We start from the raw sequence: 21326 nt of genomic DNA on the forward strand, positions 1-21326 counted from the left end.
CACAGCGGTACATCGACAATATTCTAAGCCCCGTTTTGTTGCCCTTCATGGCAAGCCACCTTGGGCTTACATTTTAGCAAGATAATGCCAGCCCGCAGACGGAGAGAGTTTCTACTGCTTGTCTTCATAGTTGCCAGCTGCTTCCCTAGCCAGTAGGGTCACCGGATCACTCCCCAGCTGAGAAAGTATGGAACATTATGGGCAGTACCCTCCAACTACATGGCAATCCAACGCGTCAATTGGACATAATATCTCTCAGGAGGGCACCAACAACTTTGCCAATCAATTCCAAGTCAAAAAACTAAGTGCTAGAGGTGGAACAACGTGTTAGTGAATTGCTCAATTTGTGAAGCTCTTTCTGTAGAATAAATCACCCAGTTTTTCTGAATTTTTTTTTCTTCTTCTTAGGCTGTATTTCCATTACAGCTTGACAAGTATGCCACGTCAATCCAGTCGCATATTTGGTGTGCTTTGTCAGAGATTGAGAGACAGACTAGATTCCGTATGCGTTCTGTGCACTCTGAGTTACATCTACAGCTACATCTACGTCCATTGTTCCGATGCGACGTCCATTGAAGTGGCGCAATCGTATTTTCATTCAGCAAGCGGCGATAACGCATTGTAGTGGGAGATTGCGAAAGCCTTTATAAGGCCTCGTTGATATCAGCTGCCGACGACTACCTACTGGCGCCATCGGCGGGCAGTTATCTGTCTGATCTAGATCGTCGCCAGAGTTCCCCAGCGGCTGTTGTGGCGGACGCAGCTGTCAGATACCGGCACAATGAGGTTCCACTTCCTGCTGCCGGCGCTGCTCGCTTTGACTGTGACTACAAGCGCGGTGAGTCTGGAAACCATTGGTGTCGAAACAGCTATGTCACATATATCAAGCCTGTTATCAGCTTATGGGGAACACTAGTTTACACTCAAGCAGACATCAAAATTCAGAGACACATATTTATAATGTTTCGTTTAGACATAATGTTAATGGTTCAACAAAATTAGTTGCAATACAGTGGCTTCGGAAATTTGCTGTGCACGGGCTATGATCTACGAATTTAGATTACGTTGGAATTGGAATTTCAAATAAAATTTGCAGAAAAAAGGTTGGCAGAGCTTTTTTTCACAGATACGTGATTGTGTTCTTAATTAGTTCTATTGTTGCGTAACAGTTGTTTGGTTCAATTGACGTAATCTACTGAATGCGTTGTGTAGTGTTTAGATCTACGTAGGAAGAGAGGAACCCAGTACAGTACGAACTCCTTCCAGACACAGACGAGGTTAACTTTACGAATATTTATTCAAAAGAGCCACTTTCATACGTCTGCATTGAACAATCGCTCAGAATGCACTGTATCTCCTTTCTGACATTACAAAGATTCTCCACTCTACGTCGACCAGTCCCTTGTAGAAATAGATATCCCCACATGTTCAATCTGCTTTTGAATTACAGTGCTCTCAACTGAGGGACGTATTTTTCTTGTTGAACATATGTTTCGACAATGCGATAAAAACTCAAATTTAGTGCAGGAGTCAACTGCTGAAAAATTCTAGGACACAGCTATACATCATCGTAATGCGGTTCGTCGACTTACTGAGAAATCTCTAGAGGCTCAGTGTTAGAAGCCAAACGAGCTGGAAGACTCGAAGTTGTTGCCTTGGCAGAAAAAAGCCTTGGCACTAGAAAGATATCTGGCTTGCAACGGCGCATAAGGCGTTTAGGCAAACATTGAAATTGACCCGTGTAAGACGACGGCGGCGCAAGAATTGGAAGAAGCGAATCACGGAAAGCGAATCCGTATTTTATTGAGATAAATACCATCAATATTCTTGCAGTCACCTCCTATACAGACGAGCCGTGGTTCTACCTCTCTTGTCATGTCAGCACACAAAACACACAATTATGGTCAAAGGACAATCCTCGTCCTGTGCTTTAAATGGCACTGCATGATCAGAAAATTAGAGTGTAGCCAGCAATACGCAGATGGTGCATTACAGGGCATTTATCTTTTGAAGGCACCGTGAACAGTGAACGATATTAATGATCCTCGAGTTCATTAATCCAGATAAAGGAAGACGAAACCAACTGTGCAAGGTGTCAACTAGATGACACTACTGCACACACAGCTGATAATACTAAGCGTCTTCTGAAGAAGTTTTTCCGGGGGACCTGTCATCTCAAAAGAACTTGAGTCCCCTCGGTCGGCGGACCGTGTTCCATCAGACTTTTTCTCTTTAGGAAGCAGTAAAATATGGTGATAATCGCAACCGCCCAAGCACGCTTTGTAACTTAAAAGCTGAAATACTGCGTACGAGAGAAGCGTACAACAATCAGATTTACATTAGTTTTTCCAATGAAATTAAACGGGTTCCAACTTGAATAGCCGCCGTAGAGGTTCAATTCCAACATATGCTATATCTCCACAGCAACTTTCCGAAGACGGTGTATAAAGTATTCTGAATAGGAATCAACGTAATTTACGCCAGCCTTCTGAAAATTTGTATTTTTCCGCGACGCAGACCTTCACACAGATATGCACAAATACTCAGTACGCTAATTATTATTATTATTATTATTATTATTATTATCGTTAATTCCCCATTAAGGAGAGCGTTAAAACACAATCAATATTCACAATGACAATATGGTACATAAATTGATACATTTCAAATTCATGGCACTTTTTTCTGTCTCTTTCTTTTCTCTTCCCAAAAACCTCCCATAAATTCACTGTGTTTCTCCTTCCTCTCTTCTGTCCACTTCTTTCCTGATTTCTTTTCTTTTGGTGTTTCTTCGAATTTCTGTTTGTTGATTTTTTCTCTGTATTTTCCTCTGTTTGATATTTCTTCTGTGGAGATGTTTAGTTTTTTGAGGTCTTCCATGGCTTCCTTTACCCAGTTAGTTTTCACCTTATTCGTCACCACTATGTTAAAAATCTTCTTGGTCAGCCTATTTTCATTCATCCTATGAATGTGCCCATAGAATTTTGCCCTTCTTTTTCTGATATTGTCTGTAATTGTCTCTGCCTGTTTGTACAATTCCTTTGTTGGTCTCTTTATCCAGATTCCCTGTCTCTGAACTGGCCCATAGATCTTTCTCAGAATTTTCCTCTCTTGCTTTTCCATTTCCTTGATTTTAGTTCTTCCTCTGATTACTGTTGTTTCTGAGGCATACAAGGCCTCAGGTAAGACTATTGTTTTGTAATGTCTTAATTTGGCATTGACGGAAATATTTCTTTTATTGTAATGGTTCCATGTAAGTCTGTATGCTTTTTGTAGTTTTGTAACCCTTTCTTCATTGGCTGTTGAATTCAGTCCTGTTTTCTGTATAATCTCACCCAGGTATTTGAAACTTTCTACTTGTGTTATCTTTCCGTACTTTGTTATCAATGGGCTTCTGTCTGTAGATTTTGTGTCCACGTACTGGTTTTTTTCATATGATATTTGTAGTCCTGTTCTGGCTGCGATTTCATGCAATATCTCTAGGACTTCTCTTGCTTCTTTTCTGTCATTTGTAATGATGGCTATGTCGTCGGCAAAGGCCAGACATTTTATGTTGACGGTTCTATTTTTCTCTCTCCCCATCTTTACCCCATTGACTCCTTTGTCCCACGTCGTGATTATTTTCTCTAAAACAGCGTTAAATAAAATGGGTGACAGGCCATCTCCCTGTCTCACTCCTGTGTTGATTTCGAAAGATTCTGAGATCTCGCCCATGAACTTCACTTTTAACTTTGTATTTGTTAATGTTTCCTGAATTAGTTTTCTGGTCTTATTGTCTAACTTCATTTCTTCTAGTGTATTAAAAACTGTTTCTCTGTCTATGGAATCGTAAGCCTTCTTGAAATCAACAAATGTTACTGTGGTGTTTCTTGACTTTCTCGTTGTTAATAATGTTCTCAGACACCAGATCTGCTCACTGCATGATCTTCCCTTCCTGAACCCTCCTTGGTATTCTCCGATCTGTGGATCTATCTTAGGTTCTAGGTGATTTAACAGAGCTTTTGATAGAATTTTGTATGCCACCGGCAGTAACGAAATTCCTCTATAGTTATTAGGGTCTCTTTTGTCTCCTTTCTTGTGGAGTGGGTGTATTAGGGCTGACTTCCATTCTTCTGGTATCTTTTCGGTTTCCCCGATGTTTTTGATTATACTATGAATTTTGGGTGTAATGTTTTCATGGTCTAATTTCCAGATTTCTACAATCAGTCCATCTTCACCTGGTGCTCTGTAATTTTTCAATGATTGTATTATTTTCACGATTTCTTCATATGTTGGTGGTTCGGAGTCCCTGTTGTGTTCTGGTTTTGTAAACTGTAATCTCTGTTTTGGTTTATCACAGTTAAGTAACGTGTCAAAGTATCTGGCTAATATTTCACAGTTTTTCTTCGGATTTGTCTCCAGTGTTCCATCTTGTCTTTTGAAGCATAAGCTTGGTGGCTGATATCCTGTCATATTTTCTCGGAATACTCTGTAAAAATTTCGTGTGTTGTTTCTGGTGAAGTCTTCTTCTATCTCCTTCAACCTGCTGTTTTCGTAACCTCTTTTTTTTCTTCATATTATTTTTGAAGTGTTTTCCTGTTGAAGTCGTCCCATTTTTCTTGTGTTTTATGGCTGTTAAATTTTTCCCAGGCTTGTATTCTGTCTTCTATGGCCCTGTTGCATATCATGTTCCACCATCGGTGTTTCCTTTTTCTCGGTGGCTGCCCCAATTTTATCTGTTCTTTTATTTTTTCTGACAGTTCAGTCCAGTTGTTGCTATTGATTTTCGTAATTTCTTCTATTATTTCTTTCTTGTTTAGGTACTCTGGATCTGTTCTGAAAGGTCTGTTGGTTCTCTTGATTTGTCTATTGGGTATAAATTTTACTTTAATTTGGAGAAGGTGATTTCTCTGGTGTTTTTTGTGGATATTGCTACGTGGTCTATCTGAAATTCTCCTAGAGCAAGGTTGGGGGATTTCCAAGTTACAAGTTTTCTGTGTGGTTTCTGGAATTGCGTTGACATGATTTTCAGATCAAAATTTCTGCAGAAGTTTATCAAGTTCTCTCCATTTTTGTTTTTTCTCATGTGGGCCGTGTGTTTCCCTGTCGTGTCTCGGAATTTTCTTTGCTTGCCTAACTGGGCATTGAAGTCTCCTAGTAACACTTTTATGTGATTCTTGGGGATTTTGCTGGTAGTTCCTTCCAGATCTTCCCAGAATTTCTCTATCATCTCTGGGTTCTTCTTGTAATAATTGTTTGTGGGGGCATGTCCATTGATTAATGTATAGGCTTTGTTTCCAGATCTTATCGTGAGTGTCGACATTTTTTCTGATTTTGAGGTGAAATCTATTACGGAGTCCAGTATCGATTTATATACTACAAAACCAGTTCCGAAGCGTTTGAGATTTCTTCCTGGGATGGTTATGGCTGGTTTCCCCTTCTATATTCTGTAATTTTCAGAATCAAAGTGGTTCTCATCTGCAAACCGTGTTTCCTGTATTGCCATAACTTTGATGTTGTGTTTATCCATGGCGTTCGTTAATTGTTTCAGTTTACCTGGCCTCAGTAGTGTGTTGGTGTCGAGTATTCCCATGTAAAATACTTTCTTCATCTTGAGTGTTTTTGAGAGGCTCCGATTCTTCTCTTCATGACATGCCTGATCCTCTGGAATCCGATGATCAGGTCTATAACCCAGTCTTACTGACTGGGGCCCAGGGTAGTGGATTCTTTCCCGTTGTTCTGTCATGCTTATTGGTTTGTGTTGAAATATTGGTGGTGAAATCACGAAGGATCTCACATAATTTCGACTGGAGTTTTGAGTTCCAGAAGATTAACTTACAGCCGAGCTCACAGAGCCAACAGACGCTGACCAGAGTACCGGTGGCTGTCACGCAGACGTGTCTGGATTTTGGGGCTTCGCATGTAACCCTATGCAGGGGCCCTCACAGGGTGTTACCATCCGGAGCCAGATGGACCCAGGTTTTTTTTATGAGGTGTTACTCCTCCCCCTCCTCCTTCCTCATCTTGCGAGATGAGGCCCCGGGCTTGGGACCGGCGTTACTCAGTACGCAAATATATATCTTCATTTTATTTTTTACCATGTGCACTCGGTATCGGTTCTTTTCTTTAGCGCTTTACCGAATTCTTTCTAGGGAGCCGTTCTTTTCAAGGTTGTCGGGAAAAGCAGCTTTAATGGTCGTTTATCGGATCCATCTCTGGCTGTTACATCGTTCGCCCTATTCAACATCAATACAAAATATCCAAATAAGCTCGCCGGACAAAAAATTACTCACCCCAAGAGAAATCATAACAAGCATCATTTAATACCGTGTAATTCCGCCCCTGGAATTGAAAACCGCCTGGATTCGGTTAGGTTGTGAGTCCAAACGGTTGTGCAGGTACGTCGCATCCAGATTAAGCCACTCGCTCAGGATTTGATCGCACGGATCCTGATGTTGGCGTTTTACCCGCTGTTCCAATATGTCACACAGATTTTCTGTGGATTTTGGTGATTTTGTAGCCTAGTCGAGATGTGATAGGGTGAGGGAGTGCTGAGAAAACGAGTCACATTGTCTTCTAGCCCGATGAACTTTGTTATTGTCTTCAAGTGCCTGTGTGAACAATTGTCCCTTGGAAAGTGACCAACTTCAGATGTTCATTGGATGCAATTCCCGTCGCAATGTTCTCTTCCCAAGAGGTTTGGATGGATCACCATTCACCAGTTGCAGAAAGTGCTGTCGGGTTTGGGCAGGATCTTTTACCGATCACAAATGTGACTTCGTGTTTCGGGTCCGATGAACTTTGTTATTGTCTTCAAGTGCCTGTGTGAACAATTGTCCCTTGGAAAGTGACCAACTTCAGATGTTCATTGGATGCAATTCCCGTCGCAATGTTCTCTTCCCAAGAGGTTTGGATGGATCACCATTCACCAGTTGCAGAAAGTGCTGTCGGGTTTGGGCAGGATCTTTTACCGATCACAAATGTGACTTCGTGTTTCGGGTCCACGTGTGTTACACCACTGTTTGTAAATACACTGAACACTCCTCCGTGAAACACCAACAAATCGAGCAACTTCACATTCCTTATGGCTATGGGCATGGCCAAACACGACGGTCATGTCCATGCATTTACCAATGTTTACGTACAGTGTCCGTTTGAAACATAATGTCTCACTCTTCGCTACTACCTTATGCTCACGTAGAGGCAGTCCGTGCCCAGTTGAAAACGTGACCCGATCGCTGCATCATTTGCAAAGGCTTAACGATTCATCTGTGCGAGCGCACTGGATTGACAAATTTTTCGTCCAGTGAACTTAACTTCTCTCCTAAGGGCAAGAACTTTTCAAGTAATGAGGTCACTAGAAATAAACGGAATTTATTAGCGCTTCTTGAGTAGATTAAAATAAATATTCTTTATCCATTCCTTGTTTATAAGTCCAATATTAATTCCCCAACTAGCTCTTAAATTCTCAAGCTCGTATTACACAAGCATCCTAAATATACGTACATGGAAAAAATCGTAACACCAAAAAATCGTTAATGTAGAGTAGTGAATTTTCTGAAATACATATTTAAGTGCTTAACATTGCAAGATCACAGGTCAATGTAAGTGCGAGATAAGCCGTTGCAAATATGAAATGGTACATTAATAAGCGGTGTAACAGCCGAAATGTTGAATGGAAGCACGCAAACGTGCGTGCTTTGTGTTGTACAAGCGCCCGATGTCAGTTAGTGGGATGAAGTTCCATTCATGTTGCACTCGGTCGGTCAACACAGGGACGGTTTGTGCGTGTTGTGGATGACGTTGGTGTGGTCGTCCGATGAGGTTCCATATGTGCTCGAATGGAGACAGATCTGGTGATCCTCCAACTCAAGGCAAGATGTCGACACTCTGTAGAGCATGTCTGGTTACAACAGCGGGATGTAGTAGCGCGTTATCCTGTTGGAAAACCATCCTGGAATGCTGTTCATGTATGGGACCACAACAGGTCGAATCACCAGACTGATGCACAAATTTACAGTCAGGGTGCGTGAGATAACCAAGAGAGTGTTTCCGCTGTCATACGAAATCGCACCTCAGACCATAACTCCAGGCGTAGGTACAGTGGGTCCAGTACGGAGACAGGTTAGTTATATGCCCTCATCATCAGAAAACACAACATACCTCAAGCTTCTCCTCCAATGTGCTCTCAATAGATACCTCTGAACTCGTAAATATCGGGAGTTTTGGGACCGTGGAATGTACACCATAGGTCGTAACTGATAACTGACAGTTCGTTGTATCACTTTAATGACAACTACTACTCAAATTATTGCTGCAGCTGCATTACGATCCATGAGAGCCAAACGTTGAACACAGTACTGTTTCCCTCTCGGTAGTGCCACGGCCGTGGCCGTCCGGGGCCCGGTTTTTTTGCGACCATACATCCTCGTGACTACCGCTGCCAGCACTGTATACAGTGGCAGCATTCCTGCCAAGTCTTTCTGCAGTATCACATGAGGAACATCCCAGCTTCTCGTAATCCTATAACACGATCTTGGTCAAACTAACCGAGGTGTTGATAATGGCGCCTTTGTCGGTTTAAATGCATTCTTGACTAATATCAACTCACTACGTCCAATCTCAAAGGTAAATAACGCTCACGACAGTTACAAGCAAACCTGATTTGCATCCTCACAGTGGCGCTACTAGCGCACTCTTATGCGACTGGCGTGAAATCTGAATAAAACTCATCTTTCTGATGTAGAAACACACCTACCAACTTTCGTTTGTATGGCAATACTCCACCACAACAGGCAACTCGGTGTTGCGATTTTTCCCCTCAGTGTAGGTAGCACGTAGAAAAATTGTCTTACACTTAAGAGCAACCTTTATGAATGGAAAATATTCGTACCGTTAATGGCAATAACATTTTTTGCTCTCTCTCGACCTATACAGTTTTTTGCAACTTTTGAAATATTCACTCGCGGACTAAAGAATGAACGATATAGTTGAAACATTCCTAACAATAGCTGACGTCACGCTACCGCTGTTTGAGCAGTTATTGACGAAATATTCCTAGCGCGGCCGGCACGGGTAGCGCAGTACGACCACTCACTGACACGTCTCTCCAAGAACACCTCGGGCCCAGTTGCAGGCAAACCCAACTCCCTATTGTTGCCAAATTGTAATCATAATCCTAGGCATAGCAGTAGTCGTCAGCCGTTAATGAAATCCCCAGAACCAGAGACAGCGAAATTACCGAAAGAGCAAAGATTCCGACTACGTAGACCATGCGAAACCCAATTTACTATTTACTCACGTGACCTCCCGAAAACCATGGACCAAGGCGTATAGGTGCCATATTTTCTGTCTTCCAAGAAGCATTTAATACGGTACCGCACCAACGCTTATTGACAAAAATAGATCACATTGGGTTGTTGTGGACTTCATTTCGAAGACTGGTTTGATGCAGCTCTCCATGCTACTCTGTTCCGTCCAAGCCTCTTCATCTTCGAATAACTACTCCAACCAACAAACTTCTGAATCTGCTTCCTGCTGTATTCATCTCTTGTTCTCCTTCTCCTGTTTACCCCCTCCCACAATACTTCCCTCCAATAATAAACGGGTGATCCCTTGAGGTCTCGGAATGTGTCCAGTCAACTGATCCCTTCTTCTAGTCAGGTTGCACCACAAACTTGTTTTCTCCCCAGTTCTAGCGATCGTCTTCTCATTAGTTACGTGGTTTACCCATCTAAACATCAGCATCCTTCTGCAGTACTGTCTAGATTGTTATCGTTCATGTTTCACTTCCATGCATAGCTATACTCCATACAAATACTTTCAGAAACGACTTCCTAACACTTGAATCTATATTCGATGTGAAGAAATTCCTATTATTCAAAAAAAGCTGTTCTTGCCATTGCAGTCTACATTTTATATCCGCTCCAGTTCAGCCATTATCGATTATTTTGCTGCCCAAATAAAAAAGCTCGTCTACTTCTTTAAGTTTCTCGTCTCCTAATCTAATTCCGTCAACGTCACCTGCTTCGATTCGAGTACATTCTATTACCCTTGTTTTGCTTTTGATGATGTTCATCTCATACCCTCCTTTCATTGCATTACGATCAACTTCTCTTCCATGTTTTTTGCTGCCTCTACAGAATTACAATGTCATAGGCAAACCTCGAAGCTTTTACTTCGTCACCAACACATTGGGTATCAAATGAAGTTCGTCACTAGATTGAGAGTTTCTTGATAGGGTGGATGCAGTATGGATGCAGCATTTTATTTGGGTTGGAAAGGCATCGACAGATGTAGATCTAACTTCATGTGCTCCCAGGGAAGTGCCCAGGGATGTGACCCTTGCTGTTCATATAGAATATTAGTGACTTGGTGGATAATGTTAATGTCCACAGACTCTTTTGTAGATCTATAACAGTTGTCTATAATGAATAAGTCTGTAACAGTTCCGCAGATATTCAGTAAGAGCTTAATACGTTTACGAAGTGTTGCAACTTGGTTTAAATGTTTAGAAACACAAAATTCCACACTGACAAATTCAAAACCGTTGTGTCCTATGCCTATATTCTCACTAAGTCACAACAGGAATCAGTGAACCTATATATAAACATCTGACTGCAGTAAGTTCAATCGATATGAAATGAAATGATCGCATAGGTTCAGTCGGAGGTAGAACACACACACATACGCCAAGTCGGAGGTAAAGGAAGTGGCAGAATTTGTTTCATTGGTAGAATATTTGGAAAATGCATTTTGCATACAAAGGTGATTGCTCACAAAGCACTCCTGCGACTCATCCTATAAGTCCTGTGGGATGCATACTAAAGGGGATTCTGGGTGTATACGAAGAAGGACAGCGCCTTCCTGTGCTTTTTCCAGTGTCTTCTCTGTTTCTTCTAAATTCTACATTATGAAGCTACCTTGTATACGTGTTTTCGCCGTAATGCGTTGGGCTGCAGTCTTCTTAACCATGCTCCAAAGTATCACATGAAGTTACTCTTAGTGGCAGTGTATGCACTCCATGAAAGTAAAACTTATATGCACAATGGCTCGAGCTTAGAAGAGCAACGAAGGAGAAACTGGAATCATGTAAAAAGAAGGAGAAACATGGGGTCCATAGGAATTAAAAGAATCATCTCTGTTGTGTGCCACCAAAGGTGCCTACGAAAATTATGTGAAACATGATTGCTTAGGAAAAAAATTAGTTGCAGAAGACACCACTTTTCTTACGTTCATAAATGCAAGACTGAACCATCAGCTAAAGAAAGGTAAGGTGTATTGACACACAGTCAACATGGGTTTAGAAAACATCGTTCCTGTGAAACATAACTAGCTCTTTATTCACACGAAGTGCTGAGTGCTATTGACAAGGGATTTCAGATCGATTCCGTATTCCTGGATATCAGGAAGGCTTTTGACACTGTACCACACAAGCGGCTCGTAGTAAAATTGCGTGCTTATGGAATATCGTCTCAGTTATGTGACTGTATTTGCGATTTCCTGTCAGAGATGTCACAGTTCGTAGTAATTGAGTAAAACAGAAGCGATTTCAGGCGTTCCCCAAGGTAGTGTTAAAGGCCCTGTAACCTCCCCCTCACTTATCGACCTTAATGACAGTGAAAAATTAAACCGCGTGTACCTAATGGAAATTTGGGAAAAGCAATCGTCACCGAAGTTAATCTGTCGGTAAAGAGGGAGGAAAGGATTACATCTAAATGAAAGGAAAAATGCAAATGAAACTGGTGGAAATTAATTTTGAAAAGGGGTAAAGTTAATAAAGAAAGTAAATGTGCGGCCTTTACGTTAACAATTAACTAGCGATAATTAGATATTTGAGATATGGGGGAAATTACGGTCGCCTGTCCTATGGACAATTACTATAGTAACTGAAAAAGAAAGGTTATTACACATATAATTAGCACCAGAAGCGTGGCAACTGAAGGTTGACACGTGTTGTGTGAAAACTGAATGTCTGTCAGAAATAATAAATTTCGCTACACTCTGACTTAATTTGGCAAAAGAATTAATAAAACCGGAAAATTGAAAGTTAATTTAGTGGCTGAAATTAATAGTGAACTTTGTTTCTAAACCACTGCGAAATTCAATAAAATAAGGTTAGTCTTGGGCTACCTCAACAATCATCTCAAAAGCTACTTGAATCTATGCAATTTAGAAATAAGAGATTTAACTTTGAACTTGAATTAAATGATTCTGAACAATTAACAACAGAAATTTAGTACGTACCAAGCTGAGCTGCAGTCACAGGTAAGCTAAAATATGGTAACAAAACTCGCAATCTTAATTTGTGCTTGTGTAATCAAAATATTGTAGCCAGCTATGAATACTTCAACTGAACCTTGAAATTAAAGCAGTGAAATGGAATGATGTTACTTTAATGCTGGCGTTTGAATTTCAGCGACACTCTGGTTCATTTCGGAAAAGGAAGGGACCCTGCTTGGTTATGCAATTGGGACAATGAGCAACAAAGATTCATGCTACGTTGCTGTAATTTAGTGAGAAAAATTTAACAGTTTGAAAAGCTGAGGCCTGCCATACAGTTCTAAAACTTTACGCGCCTCCAGTCTTCCTTGTTGTTTGATTGAAGGTTTGAAGTCGTCGATCGAGGAGGTGGCGACAGTCACTCATTGTTGGCCGTCGCTGTTGCAGAAGCTGGATGTTGGCGCGCCTTCTTCTCGATACGGTCACCAGGCGAAACGGGCTCTTGATGTGTGCCAGCTAACGCTTCCCGTCCGCGACACCGTGTCAGAAACTATCATAGCAAGTCGAGCGCAATTACATGCTGCCAAACCCCGAAAGCGCGGCAACTCGCTGGAGCGTCACACAACACACCTGCTCCACTGCCCTCCTCCAGCCAGACTCTGCTCTGCCCGCGCTCCACGCGGCCGAGTTCACACTACCAAAGATCCTAAACACTTTGGTTCTCCACACGACCTATCGATGTATTCGTTCGACAGCATAGTTTTCCCTAGGCAAGACCCAGCGTAAAAATACAAATAGTATTTACAAAACAAACCAATTATACATCGACATAAATGCATGTATATATAAATAGTAAAACAATTACAATATACAAAGACACAGAAACGTCATATCTTCAGGTAACAAAATAAGGAAAAAAATTATAGTACAATAGATGGAAATAGGAGGATATGCATTTCCGGTGTTACAGCCCTTTGCTGTTCCTTATCTATATAAACGATTTGGGAGACAATCTGAGCAGCCGTCTTCGGTTGTTTGCAAATGACGCTGTCGTTTATCGACTAATAAAGTCATCAGAAGATCAAAACAAACTGCAAAACGATTTAGAAAAAAAAATCTGAATGATGCGAAAAGTGGGAGTTGACCCTAAATAACGAAAAGTATGAGGTCATCCACATGAGTGGTAAAAGGAACTTGTTAATCTTCGGTTACACGATAAATCAGTCTAATCTAAAAGCCGTAAATTCAACTAAATACCTAGGTATTACAAAATGGTTCATTTTGCTCTGAGCACTATGCGACTTCTGAGGTCATCAGTCGCCTAGAACTTAGAACTAATTAAACCTAACTATCCTAAGGACATCACACACATCCATGCCCGAGGCAGGATTCGAACCTGCGACCGTAGCGGTCGCTCGGCTCCAGACTGTAGCGCCTAGAACCGCAAGGCCACTGTGGCCGGCCCTAGGTATTAAAATTACGATTAACGTAAATTGGAAAGAACATACAGAAAATGTGTGGGGAAGGCTAACCAAAAACTGCGTTTTATTGGCAGGACACTTTGAAAATATAACAGACCTACTAAGAAGACTGCCTACACTACGCTTGTCCGTCCTCTTTTAGAATACTGCTGCGCGGTGAGGGATCCTTACTAGGTAGTACTGACGAACTACATCGAAAAAGTTCAAAGAAAGGCAGCACGTTTTGTATTATCAAGAAATATGGGAGAGAGTGTCACAGAAATGATACAGGATTTGGGCTGGAAATCATTAAAAGAAAGGCGTTTTTCGTTGCGACGGAATCTTCTCACGAAATTCGAATCACCAACTTTCTCCTCCGAATGCGAAAATATTTTGTTGACACCGACCTACATAGGGCGGAACGATCACCACGATAAAATAAAGGAAATCAGGGCTCGTACAGAAAGATATCGGTGTTCATTCTTTCCGCGCGCTATACGAGATTAGATTAATAGAGAGTTGTGAAGGTGGTTCGATGAACCCTCTGCCAGGCACTTAAATGGAATTTGGAGAGTGTCCATGTAGATGTAGATGTAGATGTAGATGTAGATGTAGATGTAACTCCAAATATTAACAACATAGATACTAATTCTGGCTTCTATGATTGTAAAGCTAAAGCTGAAGTTGTAGCAATGATCACGAACCTTAACTGTCGTCTAAACTCAAAGATTTCAATCTCACTGAATAGTGAAACGACGCACCAAACCTCTGGGATAGCAACCATATCATGTGATAACTATCTTCATAAGTTGTACGACCTTATAATTGGCTGAACACACTGATGTCTCCTACCACATTACTGGCTGTCACATTGATCACTATCGTTTTACAATCGCTTAGTGGGGATAACTGCTGCAAGGATGAAATTTGCTGTTCTCGTATGATGGACTTTCAGCTTCTCAACCATTATACACTCCTGGAAATTGAAATAAGAATACCGTGAATTCATTGTCCCAGGAAGGGGAAACTTTATTGACACATTCCTGGGGTCAGATACATCACATGATCACACTGACAGAACCACAGGCACATAGACACAGGCAACAGAGCATGCACAATGTCGGCACTAGTACAGTGTATATCCACCTTTCACAGCAATGCAGGCTGCTATTCTCCCATGGAGACGATCGTAGAGATGCTGGATGTAGTCCTGTGGAACGGCTTGCCATGCCATTTCCACCTGGCGCCTCAGTTGGACCAGCGTTCGTGCTGGACGTGCAGACCGCGTGAGACGACGCTTCATCCAGTCCCAAACATGCTCAATGGGGGACAGATCCGGAGATCTTGCTGGCCAGGGTAGTTGACTTACACCTTCTAGAGCACGTTGGGTGGCACGGGATACATGCGGACGTGCATTGTCCTGTTGGAACAGCAAGTTCCCTTGCCGGTCTAGGAATGGTAGAACGATGGGTTCGATGACGGTTTGGATGTACCGTGCACTATTCAGTGTCCCCTCGACGATCACCAGTGGTGTACGGCCAGTGTAGGAGATCGCTCCCCACACCATGATGCCGGGTGTTGGCCCTGTGTGCCTCGGTCGTATGCAGTCCTGATTGTGGCGCTCACCTGCACGGCGCCAAACACGCATACGACCATCATTGGCACCAAGGCAGAAGCGACTCTCATCGCTGAAGACGACACGTCTCCATTCGTCCCTCCATTCACGCCTGTCGCGACACCACTCGAGGCGGGCTGCACGATGTTGGGGCGTGAGCGGAAGACGGCCTAACGGTGTGCGGGACCGTAGCCCAGCTTCATGGAGACGGTTGCGAATGGTCCTCGCCGATACCCCACGAGCAACAGTGTCCCTAATTTGCTGGGAAGTGGCGGTGCGGTCCCCTACGGCACTGCGTAGGATCCTACGGTCTTGGCGTGCATCCGTGCGTCGCTGCGGTCCGGTCCCAGGTCGACGGGCACGTGCACCTTCCGCCGACCACTGGCGACAACATCGATGTACTGTGGAGACCTCACGCCCCACGTGTTGAGCAATTCGGCGGTACGTCCACCCGGCCTCCCGCATGCCCACTATACGCCCTCGCTCAAAGTCCGTCAACTGCACATACGGTTCACGTCCACGCTGTCGCGGCATGCTACCAGTGTTAAAGACTGCGATGGAGCTCCGTATGCCACGGCAAACTGGCTGACACTGACGGCGGCGGTGCACAAATGCTGCGCAGCTAGCGCCATTCGACGGCCAACACCGCGGTTCCTGGTGTGTCCGCTGTGCCGCGCGTGTGATCATTGCTTGTACAGCCCTCTCGCAGTGTCCAGAGCAAGTATGGTGGGTGTGACACACCGGTGTCAATGTGTTCTTTTTTCCATTTCCAGGAGTGTAGTTTTAACTCTAGTCAGTAGCTACTGTGGTAACTGAGAGAGTAATAAGAAGGGAGAAGGGAGATATTTTCTGATCGATTACTGTGTTGAAGTTTAACTTGCATTACTTTGTTTCCCCTTTACTGTTTCAGGATGACGAGCTACAAGTTAGGCGACTGCGGGCTGCTGTGACTACTCACCACGAGGGCGATGTGGCTAGACGCAGCAGCAGCCCCCGTCTCATGCCAGGTAGTATAGCCCTTGGGACAGGGGCCATTTGTATACCAACAGGAGGATCTTCTTAATGTCACAATCCCACAGTACAAGACCAAAGTATGAATATTACACACTTCTTCCTGGTTAAGTAAATAGAGCAACTCGTTTCGTTCTTTTTGCATTTGAAGTGGTCTACGGTGGGCCTTAAGTGGTTTATGGAGCCACCATTAGTTTAGGGGCGTTTCCTTAGGAAACTGCCAAAAATAGTTTTTGTATCATTTTTTGTTCCAGAAACGGGCCACGGATTCCGATGCAGCCATGCACAGAAAATGGCTGAAATTTTTAAGATATATTCCTAAGAACCACATCTCGAACAGCTTCGAAAATTTTCTTGATGTCTTCATCCATTTACGAACACAAAGATTCAAAGTTATCCTACTTCTACATGTAAAATACGCACATAAAATCCGGTATGAGATGAAATCTGAATAATAAATAACTGCAGAAAATGGCTTAAATTTTAACGGTATATTCTCTAGACATTTATCTAGGGGTTCCATCTTCCCGTTCTTTATTATTAGATCATGGTCGGTTTCTTAGAAAATCGTACAATCAGCGTTTTTTCGGCCTTTTTCGTACCAAAACAGAGCCGCGGATTCCTACACGACTATCGGTAACAAACAGCTGAAATTTTTACAACATATTCCTAAGACCCTGATCTCAAACAACCTTGAATTTCTTTTACATTTTTATCTGTTTTCGATATGCAGAGATTCAAAGTTATTAGCTCGTGGACTGTTCCTTAGAGAACCCTAAAAAAATCGTTAACATCGTTTTTTGGTACCAAATCCATGCCGATGATTCCAAAACGGCTATGTATAGCAAGTTGCTGTAATTTTTAATGTGTATTCGTAATATTCCGATGCAGAACAACCTTGAAAAATTTCTTGATATCTTTATCCGTTTCCAAGGTACGCAAGTTTAAAGTTACCTTACATGTAATAGCGAAATATGCGGGTAAAATTCAAACGAAATCTAAACAATAAAAAACAGCTCTAAATAGCTCAAATTTTAAAGTTATATTCTCTGTTAACTTCTCTAGATGTTCCATCTTCCCGTTTTCAAAATTCATTACGGGTTATCGATTAACACCCAAGTGCTTCCTTCACTTCTACATCTTCATGATGACTACTCTGTGGACACTCCCGTCTTCCAAGATGACAATGGCCACATTGACAGGAATATGCACACACGTTCCTGGTCTGAGTAATACTCAGATACCCTATCGCATCTCGCCCGGTCCACTCACTGTAACAAATTTCTGGGACTACTTGCAACAGTGGGTGAAACACAGCAGTCAACAAACTGTGGCAACCGTTTGCTACCTCCGTGGAATCTGGTCATCAAGTAGTGGCTTCAGCTGGATATGGAATACCTGAATAAACTTGTGGGCTCTCTCGGTCGCCTATTTTAGCCCAACGTCAAGGCTAAAGGCGGCTTTACTCCGTATGACTTCATGTCTTTATTGTCCAGTGTGTTTACCTCCGCTGTCTTCTTCTTGTTTCAAATGGGCCTACTTTGGATCACGCTTGTTCAAATGTTGGGCTATGATCTTTACCCTGTACTGTCGCATCCTCTGCCGATGTAACTCCTTTCTTTCTTCTGTCCTGGGGGTACGTTTACTTCGGGGCTTCTCCTGAAATCCTCGGATTTCTTTCATGGTACGTCTCTCAGACTGTTTGTTCTGGAGACGGTTCTTCCCAGTTCTTTAAAGTACTTTTCAGTTTCTGTCAGCCCAGAGGAGCGAACCTTCTTGCTTTGCCAGAAAGTCAACAGACGGTTGGTCAATCTGTTTGGAGGCAATCTTGCAACATTGCTATAGAAAGCTACCATTCTTTTTCTTGCACTGTCAGAGAGCCTCTCAATATGTTCGCAGAACTCCGAGGTATGTCGCCTTCTGAATTCCCCATCCTCTTCTGCCGGGCCTAGGCTCTTGGTGAAGGTTCTCCTCTCTCTTCCAATTTCTCCATCGGACCTCTCCGGTTCATGAAAAGACATTCCGTGGCATACAGGGCTTCTGGTCATATGACTGATGTGTAGTGCTTAAGTTTTAGGTTGCATGTCAGACATTTTTTGTTGTAGGTGTTCATAGTCAGTCGATAGGCTAGTTCCAACTTGTTGACTCTCATGGATAATGACGTTTTTTTCTGATAAGTTAGGTTCAATCCATTCGCCGAGATCCTTTAACTTCTCAGTCCTTTTGATGTTTCCCTGGTCTAGTAACATCTCTCTGTTAGCTTCTTTGACGTTGGTGAAGAACTCTGTTTTGTCCAGCGACACTTTACCACATTGAACACTCAAATTGGTCAGTTCATTGCGTCATTCTCTCACAAACTTTTCGAGGACACAGTTGAAGAGAAACGGGGAGAGTCCACCCCCTTGTATCACTCCAGTTTTTATCTCGAAGCTTTTTGAAATCTCACCTCTAAATTGGACCTTGAAATTGATGCTGGTCAAGGTTTCTAGAATGAGTATGCAGGTTTTGTTGTCTGAGACCAACAAGGGTGACGACCAGCTTGCAGTTTCTCATCTTGGAATATCCCAGTACAGTTTTAACGTTGAGGACCTGTTCAGCACAGGTTCGGGTCTTCCTGAAGCCTTCCTAATATTCTCCCAGTTGACTACCCAGTGTGTTACCTCCGCTGTGTTTTATGTCTTATAGTTGGATCGTGGAGGATGTGGTTAGTTATACTGGAGTAGCTGTTATAAGGTCTGGATAGTGTGCAAAGCGTGCAGTAAACGGCTCATGCCTGACGGCAGGTGGTGCGGGAGCGGCGTGGTCCCTTTCGCGGTCGCGCAGGCGGTCCGGCGGTCGCATCATCAACGGCGCCGACGCCACGGACGGGCAGTTCCCGTGGCAGGCGGCCATCCGGCTGGACCGCTTCGGCTTCTGCGGCGGCTCTCTCATCTCGGACAGCGCCGTCCTCACCGCGGCGCACTGCGTCGACGGGTGAGTCTGACACAGGGGTTCCCAGTCTCTCTGACACCGCTACCACCGAGTGTCATCAAATATTCGCTACGAACTTCCTCTCAACCCACCATCACCGACATTAGCGACTAATTGAACTTTAGAATAATACTGTAATGACGTCTTGAGGCGTGACGAGCTGGTGCAAGTCTTTCGACTGGGCGCCACTTCGTCAACTTGCCTGTCCCTGACCTAACGCACATAGGAGTTTTTGCACTCTAAAACCGGTCAAAAATCGAAATCGCCAGGCTACTTTGAAATCCTTTCAAAGGTGTTAATCTTCAAGGTCAATAAACTGCCTGTCTTTCGGCAGCCAGAACCTTCCACGAGGCGCACGCTGACTGTTACAATGTCATTCGTAAACCAGATATAGTGGGAAATACAAGTGCTCCTCCGTGCGCTCTTCTTTGTTACCTTTATTTCCCCGTCTTTTGTGGTTATTCTTAGATAAAAGCACTTTTACTGACTATTGAAATGAAAGATATGTACTTTATCTTATATTGTACCTTTATTATTGAAATGAAAGGTATGTACTTTATCTTATATTGTACCTTTATTATTTTATTGTTTAAATTTTACGTTCGTAGACAGTATTTCTACAGATATTTTTGTTACCTCCCAATTCTTGAGATTGCCGGCCGGAGTGTCCGAGCAGTTCTAGGCGCTACAGTCTGGAACCGCACGACCGCTACGCTCACAGGTTCGAATCCTGCCTCGGGTATGGATGTGTGTGATGCCCTTAGGTTAGTTAGGTTCAACTAGTTCTAAGTTCTAGGGGACTGATGACCTCAGAAGTTAAGTCCCATAGTGCTCAGAGCCAATTCTTGAGATTTTAATGTTTACATTTTCGTGTCGGGTCTTGTCCAGTTATATTTCTTTTACAGTCATCAAATTTAGACCGATGATAATCGTTTAACACATCTGCCATTTTGTTTTTATTAATTCAAAGTGAGATGTTAAATCAGTTAAACTATTGCAACATAGCACTTTTTCGTTGTATGTTGGAATACAGATGAGGCAACACACGCAGTAGACTTTTTTCTCTTCGCGAATCACTGGGCTCAATGCTGATTTAGTGATGAAACGATTCAAAGTAATCTCGGAAGTGATGTCGAGTGGCAACACAATTGATACTGAGAAATTTGATGCCTTTGCTCGAAAAACTGGAAAAATGTACACAAATTCGTATGCCTGGTATGCTACGTCACCAACTCTTCACAAAGTTTTAATGCATGGTACCGAAGTCGCATTTAAAGTAATTCTACCTATAGGCCAATAATTGTCGCAGGAAGTAACTAAGGCTTGCAATAAGCACATACTGCAATAAAGGATAAATTTTGCTTGTAAGTTTTCACGTGTGGGTTCTAACAGAGGAGTACTACACAGATTGTTACTAAATTCAGATCCCATCTAAGTTGTATCAGGGCAAGGCATCATTTTAAAAGCGGCCCATTTTCGGAAGAGGCAATCAGTGTAATGGTCGCGAGTATACCATTTTTACCTCCAGACGAAAATGATACGGACGAAAGAACAAAGCAAGGCAAATATGACGAAGAGGACGATGGCCAACAGTTTGGCACTGAATAAAGATATACTGTTATCAAATGGTATGGGTAAGGCCTCTTTCAGTAACTGCCTTGCTTCTTCCAATGAATATTTAGATCCTATTTTCTCTACAACATGTAAAGTTTGTACATTTTGTAAATAAACAAATAATTAAGGTCAAATAATGTATTTCATTTGATTCCATTGCGAAAAAAGCATAAAATAATTTTGAGCAGTTTTTCAGTGCAAACACTCCTACGTGCAACGGCTTGTCCCAGACAGCCATCCATCCAAATACTAACTGGACCCGACGTTGCTTCACATCGGTGATCAGCCGAGAACTAGCGCTTTCAATGTGACAAAACCACTGAAAAATAATTTTATTTGAACACTTTTATTTTAAAATGACCAAAGATGAACGATATTTATGTTTTGTGAGTGTTTTATTAAATCACGAACTAATGAGTAACTGAGACAACTGCTACTGCACTCCTGGAAATGGA

At 42.6% G+C, this 21326-nt stretch overlaps 1 protein-coding gene across 1 annotated transcript in view; it reads left to right on the forward strand.

Moving 5' to 3' along the window:
- The first annotated feature begins 699 nt into the window (after window positions 1–699).
- The window catches only part of LOC126146414 (brachyurin-like), a 50534-nt gene continuing 29907 nt past the window's right edge, over window positions 700–21326 (forward strand). The window contains exons 1-3 of the mRNA XM_049915619.1: window positions 700–838; window positions 16187–16283; window positions 19071–19260. Coding sequence (XP_049771576.1) covers window positions 782–838; window positions 16187–16283; window positions 19071–19260 — 344 coding nt within the window. The 5' untranslated portion in view covers window positions 700–781. The remainder of the gene's footprint in view (window positions 839–16186; window positions 16284–19070; window positions 19261–21326) is intronic.

The sequence above is a fragment of the Schistocerca cancellata genome, chromosome 2 (assembly GCF_023864275.1).
Source record: "Schistocerca cancellata isolate TAMUIC-IGC-003103 chromosome 2, iqSchCanc2.1, whole genome shotgun sequence".
NCBI classification, from domain to species: Eukaryota; Metazoa; Arthropoda; class Insecta; order Orthoptera; family Acrididae; genus Schistocerca; species Schistocerca cancellata.